At 39.8% G+C, this 15,807-nt stretch overlaps 1 protein-coding gene across 1 annotated transcript; it reads right to left on the reverse strand.

Moving 5' to 3' along the window:
* Positions 1 to 1,120: 1,120 nt before the first annotated feature.
* On the reverse strand, positions 1,121 to 15,339 carry tgs1 (trimethylguanosine synthase 1). Its single transcript, XM_037788430.1, has 16 exons — positions 15,231 to 15,339; positions 14,998 to 15,105; positions 14,808 to 14,875; positions 14,552 to 14,679; positions 14,329 to 14,416; positions 13,195 to 13,272; positions 12,316 to 12,861; positions 10,876 to 10,996; positions 9,340 to 9,426; positions 8,977 to 9,127; positions 7,918 to 8,278; positions 7,633 to 7,800; positions 6,908 to 7,054; positions 6,117 to 6,333; positions 3,418 to 3,496; positions 1,121 to 2,149 (listed from the first exon to the last, which is right to left on the reverse strand). The coding sequence occupies exons 1-16, from the start codon at positions 15,254 to 15,256 to the stop codon at positions 2,036 to 2,038; spliced, it is 2,487 nt and encodes an 828-aa protein (XP_037644358.1). The 5' UTR covers positions 15,257 to 15,339; the 3' UTR covers positions 1,121 to 2,035.
* Between the last annotated feature and the right edge of the window lie 468 nt (positions 15,340 to 15,807).

Genomic DNA, 15,807 nt, shown 5'->3' on the forward strand with positions numbered 1-15,807 from the left:
TACCTGCCCCAGCAAAATGTGTTAAGTGAGGAGATAATATCAAAAATAAAATGTTAACTCCATTAAACCCTACGGAGCTCAAGATTTCAGAATGTATCGCCTCTTACAATGTTTATATGTGTTAATGATTAAGATATTATTGTAAACCTTTATGAAATTGTCTGTAAAACATCTATAAACATTACATAGATAGATATTTGTAACACTTTGTTAATGGTTAATATTTGGTTTGTAAACCGTCTTTAAAGATTATTTGGATGGTTAATATTAAGTTGTAACTGATGACTATAATAACTTGTTAAATAGTTAATAAATACTTTTTAAAGCATCTATAAACATTATTTAGATAGATAGTTAATACTGTGTCAATGGTTAATAATTAGTTTCTGGTCCATATATCTATTTAATGTTAATAGATGGTTTACAAATGTTGTATGTTAGTATTAATAAATAAACAAGTAAATAAATTAATGTTGGAAATAGCTGAAGGGAAGGGAATAATGACATATTAATAATAATAATAATAGTAATAGTAGTAACAATAACCGTGACAATAACCATATATATAATGATAATAATAATAATAATAACATTGATAATAATAATAATATCAATGATAACAATAGTCATATTAAAAATAGTAATAGATAAATAAATAAACCACTTAGTTCAATCGTTCATTAGTTAAACAATAATAGCAGAAATCGTATTCATAATGACAATATATATATACATATTTTGGGGTGTGGCACAATGAACAATACATTAGATTTTGGTGGCGATCCGGATCATGATCTGGATTCAGGAATTTCTTTTACAGTATATTCCAACTCAGGAATATAAGCGGAGTCATGTTTTGAGTTGTCTGTGTTTGTTTTGTGGCCATGTGAGTGAGTGTGGAAAGAAAAATCTTCAATTCACCTGAACTGTCGTTTTTTTGTTTTTACAGATACACGTTAACAAGAAACAAGAGAGACATCGATGTAAGGGGTGGTTGTACAGATAAAAGTCTGTGTGGAGTGGGGTCTGCTAGAATTGGGGGGGGGGGGTCTAACTTGTCTAACTGGCTGAACTAAATGGTGTAATGAAATGTTATATAAAAAGGTGAAAACAAACAATATTCTGAAAAAGATTTTATTAGCTCTAATTTACAATAAAAAAAAATACAATAAAATTGTTATTTGTAAAACTCTCATAACTCTACTTTTTCCAAGTGTTAACTTAAAGGGCCAGTGTATAACAATGAGGGGGATCTATATGGCAGAAATTAAATATGATATATTAAAAAAAGTATGTTTTCATTAGTGTATAAACACTTGGAAATAAGAATTGTGTTTTCGTCACCTTAGACTGAGCTATGTGTAGCTACATAGGGAGCGGGTCCTCTTCACGGAGCCGGTCGCCATGTTTCTACAGTAGCCCAGAACGGACAAAACCAAACACTGGCTCTAGATAGGGATATTCACATTTTGGCGTTGGCCACCTTAGTTCTCCTACACGACAAGTTTCAGGTGTTTGCAATCTGCAACCTCACTGCTAGATACCGACAAATCTTACACACTGACCCTTTAATCTTAAGGATTCATAAAACCTAAAAACACCTGTTTTAAAGGAATAATTCACCAGCAAAACGACCATTTGTATATCAATTACTCACCTCGTGTTACCTCGAATTCTTGAAGAAAACTTAGTTTTTCTCTCACGCCTCCACGGTGAAAAACTGGAGAAAAGTTTTTAAAGAATTCAAGGTACCACGGGGTGAGTAGATGATATACTAATGATCATTTTGGGAGTGAAGTATTCCTTTAACTCAATCATGCAGGGTGGTCAGAAAATGTAACTTATGATCATCAGATTCAGTCTGAAATATTTCTAATTTGCATATTTGACAAAAGTGTGACGACAAAAATACAGAAAAGTAAGTCAAATTGAATGAAACCCTAGCAGAAATAGAGAAAGAGTAAAAATACATTTTGTTCCACTCTCATGTAGCGGAGGAAGAAATCCTCATTTGTCCGTGCCTTTAACAGGGTCACTAGCTGTCAGTCTTTATCAAGCTGCCAAAGTAAGCAGTCACCGTCTTCAGCTTGTTGTTGAGGAAGTTCTGCTCCACCTCTACCTTCCCTCCTGGACCGGCCAGAGAGGCGATCTGTGGAGAGATGACATATGATCAGTCAGGTGTTGGTTAATAATGTTACACCAGACCAGAATAGAAAGGAAAGACACAGATTGCTGTGTTGTTGTTGTTGTTGTTGCAGATCCATTCAGTCATGTTCTGACTACTATTGAATGTTCTGGTGTAGTAAACAAGCACCTGTGGTGTTAGAACCCGGTTTGTTTTTGCTCAGATTACTAATATCATTTCCGCCAAATATGATCTGAAAAGGTGCTTCTAGTAGACCACACCAATTTCTGAATACTAAACTTCTGAAACCTGATTGTCAATAAGCATTTCAGAATTTTAATTAATTGCAGTTTGTTTTTTTAGACGACTATGACTACGTTTGTTTGTTCAGTGTCATTTTTGGAAGCACAATAACTCACCAGGAGATTAGCCTTACAGTACATTTGGCACAGCCATCCTCGATCTGCTCCAGATGCACCATCCCAAATTTGGTGAAAATGTATCAAGAAGTGCTGCAGGTTTTGTTAGTAGCTAATGAATTTGATATGCCTCTCCGATACATTACCGGTACAATGTACTAGTACATTCTCCAAATTCAACAAGGCAAAAGTGAGCATGGCTCTTACCGCTTGACCCCCTACTAAAGTAGGGCAAAGGTTTTGCCCTTTTGGAGCTAATGGAATTAGTCTATTGAGCACGATGTAGCTTGTTATTAGCTCAACTTCCTCAGGATAAAGTCAGTAGAAGACAAGAGTTTGAGTTCTACTCCGGATACGAAATTAAAGTTGAACAAATCACGGTTTTTGGCCAAAATTTCAAAAGATTTTGGGCACCCTGGACTTCTAACGCAACTAGACCACACTGTCAACCATCATACCAAATTTGAAGTTCCTAAGTTAAATCGTTTTTGAGTTCTGCTCCGGAAACGAAACGGACGGAAGGACAAACACGTGGAGCGCTATACACCCCTGACTACGTTGTTGCAAGGGTATAACAAACCAATTCATTATGTGCTTCAGACTAACCATACCAGATTTGGTGAAAATCTTACATTAGTTGGTGCTAGAACAGATTTTTTGCTATTTTGCCAACATAAATAGATTAAATGTCAGCAAATTTAATATACAAATCCACTGTCATACCAAATTTGGTCAAATAATGTATTACAATGTGACAGAACAGATGCCCAGGTCAGCTCAGAGCTCCACCAGGTGCTTGGACCCCAGTATTCCATATGTTAAATGATGTTAACCACTCATGCATCCACACACATAAAGACTGAACATACAGACCTGATCCATGTCAGCATTGCGAGGCAGGAAGTACACTATGTTGTCTGATATCAGTTTGGCCAGGCGGAAAATCTCAAATGTGTCAACCGTTAAGGATGAAAAACAATATTTAATGAACACAATCCACTCTGTCTAAACATTTCTATTTGAAGCTGCATTTCAGATTGAATGGAGAGTAGATACAGGTGTTATATCTGGTGTATAGAGCAAGGGGCAACCTCCGGACCTGAGAAGTGAAGCCAATGCTGAAGTGTCTTAAACCTGCATTCTTTCAGCAGCCAGCAGGGGGCGACTCCTCTGATTGTATAGAAGTCTATGAGAAAATGAGCCTACTTCTCGCTTGATTTATTACCTCAGTAAACATTGTAAACATGAGTTTATGGTCTCAATTGCTAGTTTCAAGTCTTCTTCAATACAGCATGATGTTCATTTAGTAAATTATGGTCCCATTTAGAGTCAAATAGACCATAAAGCAGGGGATGCTTTTGGGCGTGGCTACCTTGTGATTGACAGGTTGCTACCACGGCGCTGTTCAGCGTTAGGTTTTACCAAGACACTCTAAGGAGTCGGCTGTTCATTTTTTTTATTTTTATTTAAAAATGTAAGAAGTACATTTTATTAGCATGTTTTTTCGCTAGCCAAAATTAGCTTCCCAATTAATATCACGGTAACATGAATTATAGATAAACCTTGTTAGCCAAGCTAGTGATAGCCGCTGGCCCACGTCAGGCATTGCTCCTCTTCTGACTACAATAAAGATGGCGACAGCCCAAAATGCAAAACTCCACAAGTCACAAACCAATGGGTGACCTCACAGTGGTCCACTTCTTATATACAGTCTGTGGTGTAGCGCTGACATTTTGCTACAGGAGAGCTCACGGAGTGTCCAAAATAAAAGGGTTCACTATCAATCTGCCCAGTAGACGTTGATATTTCATGTGTACAAGTGGAAGTTTTGTCCGGTTGATGTTGTGAGAGGAAAGGTCAGCTCAACCTCTCGAGACCAAGAATATCAACAGCAAAGTTAATGTATGATCTGGCGGAAACACTAAGTGTGTGTACACACTACTACTACTACTACTACTACTACTACTACTACTACTACTACTACCACCATTACTACTACTACTACTTATAATACTACTACTACTACTACTACCACCATTACTACTACTACTACTACTACTAATAATAATACTACTACTACTACTACTACTACCACCACCATTACTACTACTATTACTACTACTACTAATAATACTACTACTACTACTACTACCACCACCATTACTACTACTACTACTACCACCATTACTACTACTACTACTACCATTACTACTACTACTACCACCATTACTACTACTACTACCACCATTACTACTACTACTACTACTACTACTACTACCACCATTACTACTACTACTACTACTACTACTACTACCACCATTACTACTACTACTACTAATAATAATAATACTACTACTACTATCACCATTACTACTACTACTACTACTACTACCACCACCATTACTACTACTACTACTACTACTAATAATAATACTACTACTACTACTACCACCATTACTACTACTACTACTACTAATAATAATACTACTACTACTACTACTACCACCATTACTACTACTACTACTACTACTACCACCACCATTACTACTACTAATAATAATACTACTACTACTACTACTACTAATAATAATAATACTACTACTACTAATAATAATACTACTACTACTACTACTACTACCACCATTACTACTACTACTACTACTACTACCACCACCATTACTACTACTAATAATAATACTACTACTACTAATAATAATAATACTACTACTACTACTAATAATAATACTACTACTACTACTACTAATACTACTACTACTACTACTAATAATAATAATACTACTACTACTACTACTACTACCACCATTACTACTACTACTACTACTAATAATACTACTACTACTACTAATAATAATACTACTACTACCACCACCATTACTACTACTACTACTACTACTACTACTACCACCACCATTACTACTAATACTACTACTACTACTACTACTACTACTACTACTACTACTACCACCACCATTACTACTACTACTACTACTACTACTACTACCACCACCATTACTACTACTACTACTACTACTACTACTACTACTACCACCACCATTACTACTAATACTACTACTACTACTACTACTACTACTACTACTACTACCACCACCATTACTACTACTACTACCACCATCATTACTACTACAACTACTACTACTACTACTACTACTACTACTACTACTACTACTACCACCACCATTACTACTACTACTACCACCATCATTACTACTACTACTACTACTACTACCACCACCATTACTACTACTACTACTACTACCATTACTACTACTACTACTACTACTACTTTGCGGGATTCACTGATATATTCTTTGATCTGCAAAATGGAACCAACAAGATTTCCAGTCCAGTTAGGACCAGACACATATTTTAAAACACAAACATTAAACATGCGAGGGTAGACCGATATGATGATAGCCTATTCCATGAATTCTCCCTCATTGTGCCGCTCCTCCCACAGCAGATAGACCAGCGTCAGTAAGGCTCTAACCCCCCTTCCAACCCTCCCCCCATGCCTCTACATCAAAGGATATCCATCAGGCTGCATCATGGTCTTGATGTCAAACACGTCAGCAGTCAGGTAGTCTGGCCCTCCCCACGGTGGCGACAGGAAGACCACATCGCCACGGAGACGGGGTGCCAGCTGGAGGAAGTCCCCCTGCACAAAGTCCATTCGGTCGGCGACGCCGTACACCGTAGCGTTGTGCCGCGCCAAGTCCAACTTCACGGGATCGATATCGATGGCCAAGACTGAGAAAAAGGAACACAGCGAGGACTCAGTCTTTAACCTTGCTGGGATACCCGTACAGGGACTGTAACATTTAGGACTCACTGGACAGTCAATCACAGGGTTAAAACAGAAACATTAAACCTGGGGGCTCTTCAGAGGCTCGAATGTTAGTCTGGACTATTTTGTTCACACTCCTCAAGGGGCCCTGTTCTATTTTCGTCACACATGCTCCCCTTTATTTAGTATTATTAGTCATCATAATGTTTGCATGCTCATACCAAGCCCCCAGGAAGAGCGCAGGGCTTTGAAGAAAATGTTCATAGGAGGTACACTGTCCCTTTAATCTTTACTTATTTTATATAAATGCAAGTCAATTTACCATTTGCTTGTTCTGGTCTGTTATGTTATGTTAACCATTCAGTACTTCATTCATGAAATAAAGCCTGAGCCCTGAAGACTAACTGTACATCCTAAAAGAAGTCAGTACCAGACAAAATGACACTGATGAGAAAAGGTGTCACCATTGATATTATGAACTGATAGAGGTGAACGGAGGGGCAAGAACACACTCACACTGACACGCATCAGGCTTACCTCTCTTTCCAGCGAGGGCGAACTGGATGGCGTTTCCTCCCACACCACTGAAGGCGTCTATGACCAGCTGGTAGTCAGGGAAGCTGTGCTCCACCCTGAGGGCGATGTGCTCGGCGATCCTCTCCGGCGTCACAGAGAACCAGCCCTCTGAAACACACGACGACGTTAATGAAGAAGTCTGGTGTGTTAAAGCATTTCCTGAATTGTCAAGTTGGCTGAAAAAACGACTTTATTCTAGTAATATTACGACTTTTTTTCTCGTAAAGTTATGACTTTATTCTCGTAATATTACAACTTTTTTTCTCGTAAAGTTGTGACTTTATTCTCATAATAATATTACTTTTTTTCTCGGAAAGTTCTGACTTTATTCTCGCAATATTATGACTTTTTTTCTCGTAAAGTTCTGACTTTATTCCCGTAATATTATGACTTTTTTTCTCGTAAAGTTATGACTTTTTTTCTCGTAATATTATGACTTTATTTTGAAAATCTCCAATTTTTTTTCCATCAATGTGGCCCTAATACTCCGTCGTACATTTGCACTTTGGCCCTCACTGCATTAGACTTATATACTATATACTTAGACTATAAACTGTGTTACCTTCATCACAATGCTCAAATGTTTTGCAGCTCCAGACAGATTTTTTTTTTTTCTTTGCCCAAAATGTCTCTTTTGATAGTAAAGGTTGCTGACCCATGGACTAATCAGTAGAGTGCAGACTGACCTCGGTCCAGCCTGATGCCCTCATCGAAGCGAGAGAAGAGTCTGTAGCGTTGGGCCCAGTATTTAGCCAGCTCTGGTTCGCCTGCCATCTCTGCTGGGACCTGCTGCCTCCTCGCTCGCTTACCCTTCTTCTTCTTCTTTGACTTCTTTCCAGGTTTCACACTCAACTCTACACACACACACACACACACACACACAAACACACACATTATTCATTACTAGACTGCACCAATTTAAAAAATACAAACGTATGCCATCAGAATCATTTGACGGATGCTATGCTTACCACTGTTGCCTTCAGGTGCGTCAGGTATAAGAAAGTCAGGAATTTCTAGACATTTTAACTGTCTGCCAGGCTGCTCCTCCTCCTCCTCCTCTTCCTCCTCCTCCCTCTCACTGTCCACAGTCCCAGTAGCAACGTTCAGAATCCTCCCTACATCTAAACTGTACAGACAACCAGATTCATCTTCTTCCGCAGCCTCTTTATTTCCTTCCTCAGCACTGTTCATTTTCTCTTCCCCTCCGGTTACTTCTCCCAGAAATGGAGGCTTGTCCTCAGGTTCCTGTGTCCTTCTTCCTCCCATCTCACCCTGGTCACATCCGGTCAGCTGGGTCTCTCTCTGGGTCTTTTCAAGGAAGTTTTTCACCTGTGAAACATTTATTTAATTAAACTAACTTTATTACATTCGTCACATACAGGTACATATATGAAATTTGACCTCTGCATTTAACCCATCCTTAGGAGCAGTGAGATTCTGTAAACCGCCCCGGGGAGAGACTCGGAGTTAAGTGTCTCGCTCGAGGACACTTCAACATGCAGACAGTACGAACCGGTGATCAAACCGTCAACCTCAAGACCACCACTCTTTCCATTTCTGACCGTCATAGACCATATCCAAAGGGTACGGACGGACAGGCAGACGATCCGAAAACGGAACTGAAACGCTGCCAGTGACTCTGGTATGGTGTTCCTGTTTGATCAATACATGTGGGGGCAGAATGAGCCTGAAAACAGACACAAAGGCCTGAGTAAATTCGGCTCTGAATGGCGGCTAAATGAAGTGGATCAAACTGACCAGATTCTATTCACTGGAAATCAGCTGGTTGTGGAACAACTATGGAGAAATGTTGCCTCCAACACCTTGGGTAGATGGATGTACGGGAACCTGCAGCTGTCCGGTTGGTAACGTCCAACGTGAGTCAGCACAGATTACTTTAGCAACCATAAGTCCATTCCAAGAAATCAGATCAGAACCTCGTTCCAAAGGAGAACTCCCTTGCTCTGAGCCCAGTCAGTAGTTAGAGACAGTGTAAAAACCCTTCAACAGTGCACAGGCAGTATTACCTTGCAGAGGGAGGAGCTGATCTGTGTGATGCCTCCGCCCGTCTCTGAGAACCTGGTGTGTTTGTTGACGCTGCGGACCGCTCTCTTAGCCCACCGCTGCCTCGGACGCTTCTCACCGGCACCGCCTGTAAAGCTCAACACGCTGTCGAACCTGAGACACAAACAGAATAGTATGGTAAAGATTGTAATGGGATTATGTACTGAAATGTAGCCTGAGAGTTCACAGTGCTTTGAGCGGACTCCAGGAAGAATAGCTGGGCTTCAGCCACAGCTAATGGAGATCCGAATAAAAGATAAAGATAAAGCACAACAGAGCTTTAGATCGACCGGGAGGCAAGCAGAACCACAAGAAACCAGACTTACAGAGGCTCTGGGTTGTTTTTGAGTCCCAGTTTACTCCAAGCTTCCTCAGGTGTCATCTGTGGGCTCTCCTCCACGTCCAGCTCATGACTGCAAACAAAGAATTCAAGATTTACATACATACGATTTTTAATTTTCATATCTACAACTCTTTATTTTTTAGCAGGATCAACATTTGCTTATGGAGGTTTATTTTGTTGTATATCTTATTGCAAACATTTTCTTCATTTGAGAACTTAATTTCTACATCAGAAAAGTGTCAAGCTGAGGATCTCGTGGAAGTTTGGAATCAACTAGAAACACGAGGGTGATATAACTACTTAAGTTCAACATTTGATGTCCCTTTAAAGCCGTGATCATCACAACCTTAAAGGTGCTAAATTACAAATTCAGAGCATATCTATGATTGAGGGATTGCCTCCGCACAGCTCTCACCATGGTGACGACTGAGCCGGCGGCTAACAGCTAACGGTGCTAACGGCGCTAGCAGTGCAAACAACATCAACAGTTCTGGCAGAGCTAACCACAGAGGGTGGGCGCTACACTTCCATGACAACGCCGTCGGTCGGGACGTAACCGCCGTATGAGAGCTGTGCAGAGTGGCGGCCGTGAGCTAGCCATTGGGGCACGCTCACATACACTGACATGCACCACAAGCATGCGTGACCGACCGGCTATGTCAATGGAGCACAGAGAAGTTCTGATTACAACACACTCAGAGGGAGAGAGACTTTGTTCTCTGCTCAGGTAGACATTACTCCTCTATATCTTTACATAGACAATAGTTGATGATGATATATTAATGCTCTGGATAACGTATAGAGCACCTTTAATTTTTGTGAAATTTGGTGCATATATTCTCATGAATATCAGTGTGCAAAGATTTTTTTTTTTAACTGACATTATTTGAACAGTTTCCTCAACAAAGAAATGTTTGTCATCTGAATCTGGACACTAACCACTATTGTAAACCCACTTGGTGTGACTGGCTCTATCAGACAGTGAGAGGGAGTGACCCACCACACCACTAGCCAGAACCCACTGACCTTCAGTTCAGTTCAGATCTTTATTGCCTCACACTATGAAATACAAAGTAAGGTAAAAGTCCATAAAACTGTAACAAATAAAAATAAGGAGGAGCTGAAGTGCTCGGCTGTGCGTGGAACCAACAAGCAGTTTATAGTATATTAGATTTAAGAGTGGTTATTGCGTTTGGGGATACTGTTTTTTTTGCAACAAATTTTCAGAAACCTGTATCTGACCAAACAGGGGAGTATGTTAAGGTCCTTGAAGAGACGATGGTCTGGATTTTCTACCACAAGCACATAAAGAAGACCATCAGACTCTGATGAGACTCAAACAAGACTCCAATTCTCACAAAACACGACACCTACAGTATTTGTGAGGTGGTACAAAGCACTCATACTACAAAAACACAAGCTAGTTTGTCTACAAGAAAGAATTGATGAACAAACCCGTTCCTCATTAAAAGTTGCTCAGAAGTTCTTGACATTCAAGACACATATAATAGAAACTCGCCTGCGTTTGACTTTAGCACGTCCTCCTGGGAGTTTGTCATCATCGTCATCATCTTCTCTACCTGACATCTTATTCCTTGAACCATGCGGTCTGTCAGGCCTGCCAGCGGCCTGCTGGGAATCTGAGTCAAAATATACACAATATTTAACTCCCCACCAAATACACATTAAATGAATTAGCATCATTCCAGAGTACTTTTTCAGAGTACTTCAGATGAAAAAAGTTTCAAAAAAGGTTAAAGAGAACCCTTTGATTACAGTTAAGGACTTGTCTAAATATCTCAAAGTCACTGAGGATGCTTTTTATGTCTGAGCAATAAGAAAATATAGGCGACAATGGTGCTCATGAGAGGGCACCATGGAGGTTCTCCCTTAAAATAAATTGATGACATTGTACATGTCAAATTGGCAACGTGGATATACTATTTCATTAATGAAACCATGTTATGAGAAAATCTGAAAGAAAAGACTATATTTTGTTGCACTTTGTTTGGATGTAATAAAGCAAACTAATAGCCGACCATAACATCAAGCTTGAATTCAATAGGTGATTTTGTTCATTTTCAACAGGGGGGATGGACGAGCAAATCGCCCCGTGAACAACTGTTTTGGGTCTGTATTTTTTTTACAGCTGTATAGTTTAGAGAATATTATAGATCCAAGACAAAACTGACAGAAGGGCGAGACTCAGTCTGCTCCTTCAGCACCACGGACAGCGTCGTGGATTTAGCAACACGGTTAGGCTGCTGATGATTCAGAGCCATGGTGTCGGGGCCATAGATTCTAACTTACTGATATTTTAAAGTCTGAACAACCATTACTCATTGAGAAAGCAATGCACTCATACATATGAAAATCATTTTTACAAGTTTAAGTTTCAGGGTAGCTGTCGGTCCTCTGATGCTTAAGAAGTTGGGAGATGTGACACAAAAATGCCCTTAAACACAATGAAAAAAATGAACTACAAAATGGCTTAGACATACATAAGAAAAGTGATGTTTCAGAACGGTTAAGGTCAAGCCCGGCCTCAAATCAATTGGGATTCGGTGACCTGAACTGAAGAGAGCCATTCATTAAAGACATTCCTGAAATACAACAAACAGTTTTGTATTTGGGAAATGGTCTAACATTCCTCATGGCTGAAAGAGATGTGATCAACACATGCAGGAAACATCTGGTTGTAAAATAAGGTTTAACTAGTAACTAAAACTAAGGGTTCACTTTCTTCTTCCAACCTGACTTTGAATGTTTAAGCAAATTATTCAATAAATACACCAAAACATGTAACTGTTTTAATGTTACTATTTCAAGCAGATGTAGCTTGTTCATTATTGTGACCTTGAAGAATCTCAGACCACATTTTATGACTAATTTATGCAAAAAAAGAAATCACTTAGTAATTCTTGGCACTGTACACACATATGCATTCAGTTATTATTACCTGTATGTCCAGCGGTGTTCTGCTGTGAGGAGGCAGCAGGTCTCTTGCGATCATTCCCACCATCAGAAGGCTCATCGGAGCCACAGAGCTCCGTCTCTGACTGCTCTCTGATATCAGCCACACTCACACGCTGTCTGTCAGACGTCCCACCTGCTTCTACTGTACAGCTCTGTCCAAACAGATCATTCAAAACCTCCACGTCATCATGAAGAGACACTTCTTCTTCTTCTTCTTCTCTCTGTTGGCTCTCAGCCCCAGTCTGTCCATCCCTCTGTTCCTCTGGGTGTGTCTCCAGGCCTCTGTCCATCCCCCCTGCTGCTGCTGCTCCTCCACCAGCATCCCCATTACAGGCAGACTGGTCAGTGGTCCAGCCCTGTGCTGACCAGTAGGAGTACTGCTCCCAGTAGTAGTAGTAAGTCTCAGCAGCATGTTTGTCCCATTCAGCCTTTGAGTCTGGGTCATCCCAAGGAGCAGTCACTGTTCCTGGATCAGTCTCTGGATGTTTCTCCAGCCAGCTGCTCCACAGCAGAGCTTCACCCTGTTGAGCTTCAGGAGACACAGAGGAAACAGTTTGTCCACCTGGTATCATGTGACACAAGTTACATTCTTGTATCTTAGTGAGACAGGCATGTGAAACTGTCCGATCGTTTACGTGTGGACGTCTTTGGATGTATGTGTGCATGATGCAAAACAAGACACTATATTAGTTTGCTGTCTTATTAGAGGATGTCATTCTCACTGGGCCTTCTATTAGTTTTATCATCATTTATATTGTTACATCTACAGTACATACAATGTCTGAAACACATGTACACATTTGATATAGTCCAATAAGGGAAAACATGTAATTTATTTGGGTAATGTTCATGTCCATTTTACCCCAGTAGGATTCCCAGCCAGCAGCTTGGGTCCCTCCTGTTCCTTCCTCTGGTGGATCACAACCTTCCTTCTCATCAACTAGGTCAAAAAGCACAAAGCAGAGTCAAATAACACCACAACACTAAGCACATAATAAAAATAAACATAAAATAAAATAAAAATTAAGATAAAAATAAATAAATTTCAATTAAAATCATAAATGAAAACAAATAGAAAACAGAATAAACCATTTCCAAATGGAATGCGTGGAGGGAAAATACAGATGTATCCTTAAACTAGGACTGGGAATCAGTATGTACTGAGGTTTACACTCAATCAATTAATACTCAACGAAGATTTTAACAGTATAGATGGTCAATGCGGACATGTATCACTCCACTGAAATTAAAGGGGATATATCATGCTCATTTTCAGCTTTATACATGTATTTTGGGTTTCTACTAGAACATGTTTACACGCTTTAATGTTCAAAAAACACTTAATTTTTCTCCTCCTGTGTGTCTGAATATCCCTATAAAAGTAAAACTACATGGATGTCCAACAGACCACAGACCATGGATGTAGAAGAGGTTGTGTCCTGGTCTTTTGCCCTGGGTGTTAGTAAATAACCTACAACTACATTAAATTCTGTTGATGTAATGCTACTAGCACTACTAGCTACCTATTCTTATTTTACACTATTCTTGCATTTTTATAAATGCATGCATTTATAATATTTGCATAGATCCTATTTTTCATCATTATTATTTGCAGTGTTGTTATATATATTTCTTATTTATATTTCTTATGATTTCTCTCTGTTTATATATATATATATATTTATATTCTAGATTGGAAGCAAAACGTAACTCAATTTCCCCCCGGGAGATCATTAATGTATTTTTTTTAAAATTCTGATATTTATCTCCTTGCCGGAGAGAGGAAAGTTTGTCTCGAAGTGGCCGCTGCATTTATACCTCCACCTTAAAGAGGGGTGCTTCATTCATCTGAGAGCGTGACTACACACAGAGTTCACATGGGCTAATTATGAGGAAGCTACTTGGTTTACAATTCATTCACCTCCTGCTTGGCATCAGTAACCTCCACATACTGTATATGTAAATAAGCAGAATTACAATAAGTTAGTGGTCTTACCTTTGTTGTCCGTTGTCTGTAGATCGTCTTCCTCCTCTTCAGCTGATTCTGCCCTGTGTGTGGCAGGCTTCCTGTTTGACCTCTTCGCCTGTCACATGACCAAAACACAGGTTCATTCAGCAGCAGGAAGTGCTCCAGACATTTGAGTTAACCTCTATTTCATAGAAGGAACACCACAAAGACATGGTGCTGAGAGGAAGGTCCAGCATCAGGTGTGACTTACTGCTCTCCTCTGGTCAGAGGAGCTGAAAAAGGCCAGAGGCAGACCCATGCTGGCCATCATCTGAGCCTCTTCATCCAACACCTCCTCCTCCTCCTCCTCTTCTTCGTCCTCCTCTTCATCACCTGCTTCTGTGAGTTGAGGGAAAACTTTGTTTCAAATGGACTATCTTTTAGGCAATGTGTGTGTGTGTGTGTGTGTGTGTGTGTGTGTGTGTGTATTGTGACTGATGCCAGCCAACCCAACATGTACCACACACCTTGGACTGCAGAGTCTGCCAGATCAAATGGGAGCCATCTATTATCAGAGCGATACAGCTCTCGATCCCTGGACAGAGTCAGAAGACAAACAGGAAGCAGCTGATGAAGACCTCCACACTTCATTCTACAGAAACACGTGTTGATCATCACAGCATAACTGTCTGTCAGTAAGTGATATGAGAGGCTTACTGCACGAAGGCTCTGGAGCAGCGGCAGTGGATCCTCTGCTCCTCCTCCTCCTCCTCCTGGGATGATGAGAGTCTCCTGCTGAAGAAGATCTCCGCCACCAGCTTCACCCTGCTCCTCTCCAGCAGCATCATGACGTCAGATCACTGAGACTCAGGCACGCACACAGCAGCACGAGCACATACGTTCACACACAAAAACACACACACACACAACTACTACTGGCTACTGTTCACCTCTGAGTCAGGACCAGGACCAGCATGGCTTCACCTCGCTCACCTCAACACCTCAACAACACACTCCGGTTGTTCCGCCCGCCAGCAGCGTGGAAGCGACAACATTGACACTTCCGGTCATGTCTTTTCAGAATAAAAGTGTAGAAGTGTAGTATACTAATCCAGGGGTTCCCAAACTTTTCATATATATATATAGCCATATATAGCAATATATAGCAATATATAGCAAATATTATATATATAATATTTGCTATATATATATATATATATCAATAAATAGCAAATATTATATATATCTATATCATTTTCTTATTATATACATATATATATATATATATATACGTATATATATAGCAAATTGGAGGCAATTTGCTGAGGCCCCCCTGGCGCACCCCACTTTTAAAATCACTGTACTAATCCAAAGTACTTAAAACTGTTTTTGTGTGTACAAAATAAACAGTTGAACAACAACAAAAATGCAAATGAAGACTGTAAAATGTTTTCTATTGCTGAATTTAAATAAAAGTAAAAAAAAACATGAGATTCCCTCAAATTCAGTCATACTGTTTTTGAGAAT

Source organism: Sebastes umbrosus, chromosome 12, assembly GCF_015220745.1.
Source record: "Sebastes umbrosus isolate fSebUmb1 chromosome 12, fSebUmb1.pri, whole genome shotgun sequence".
NCBI classification, from domain to species: Eukaryota; Metazoa; Chordata; class Actinopteri; order Perciformes; family Sebastidae; genus Sebastes; species Sebastes umbrosus.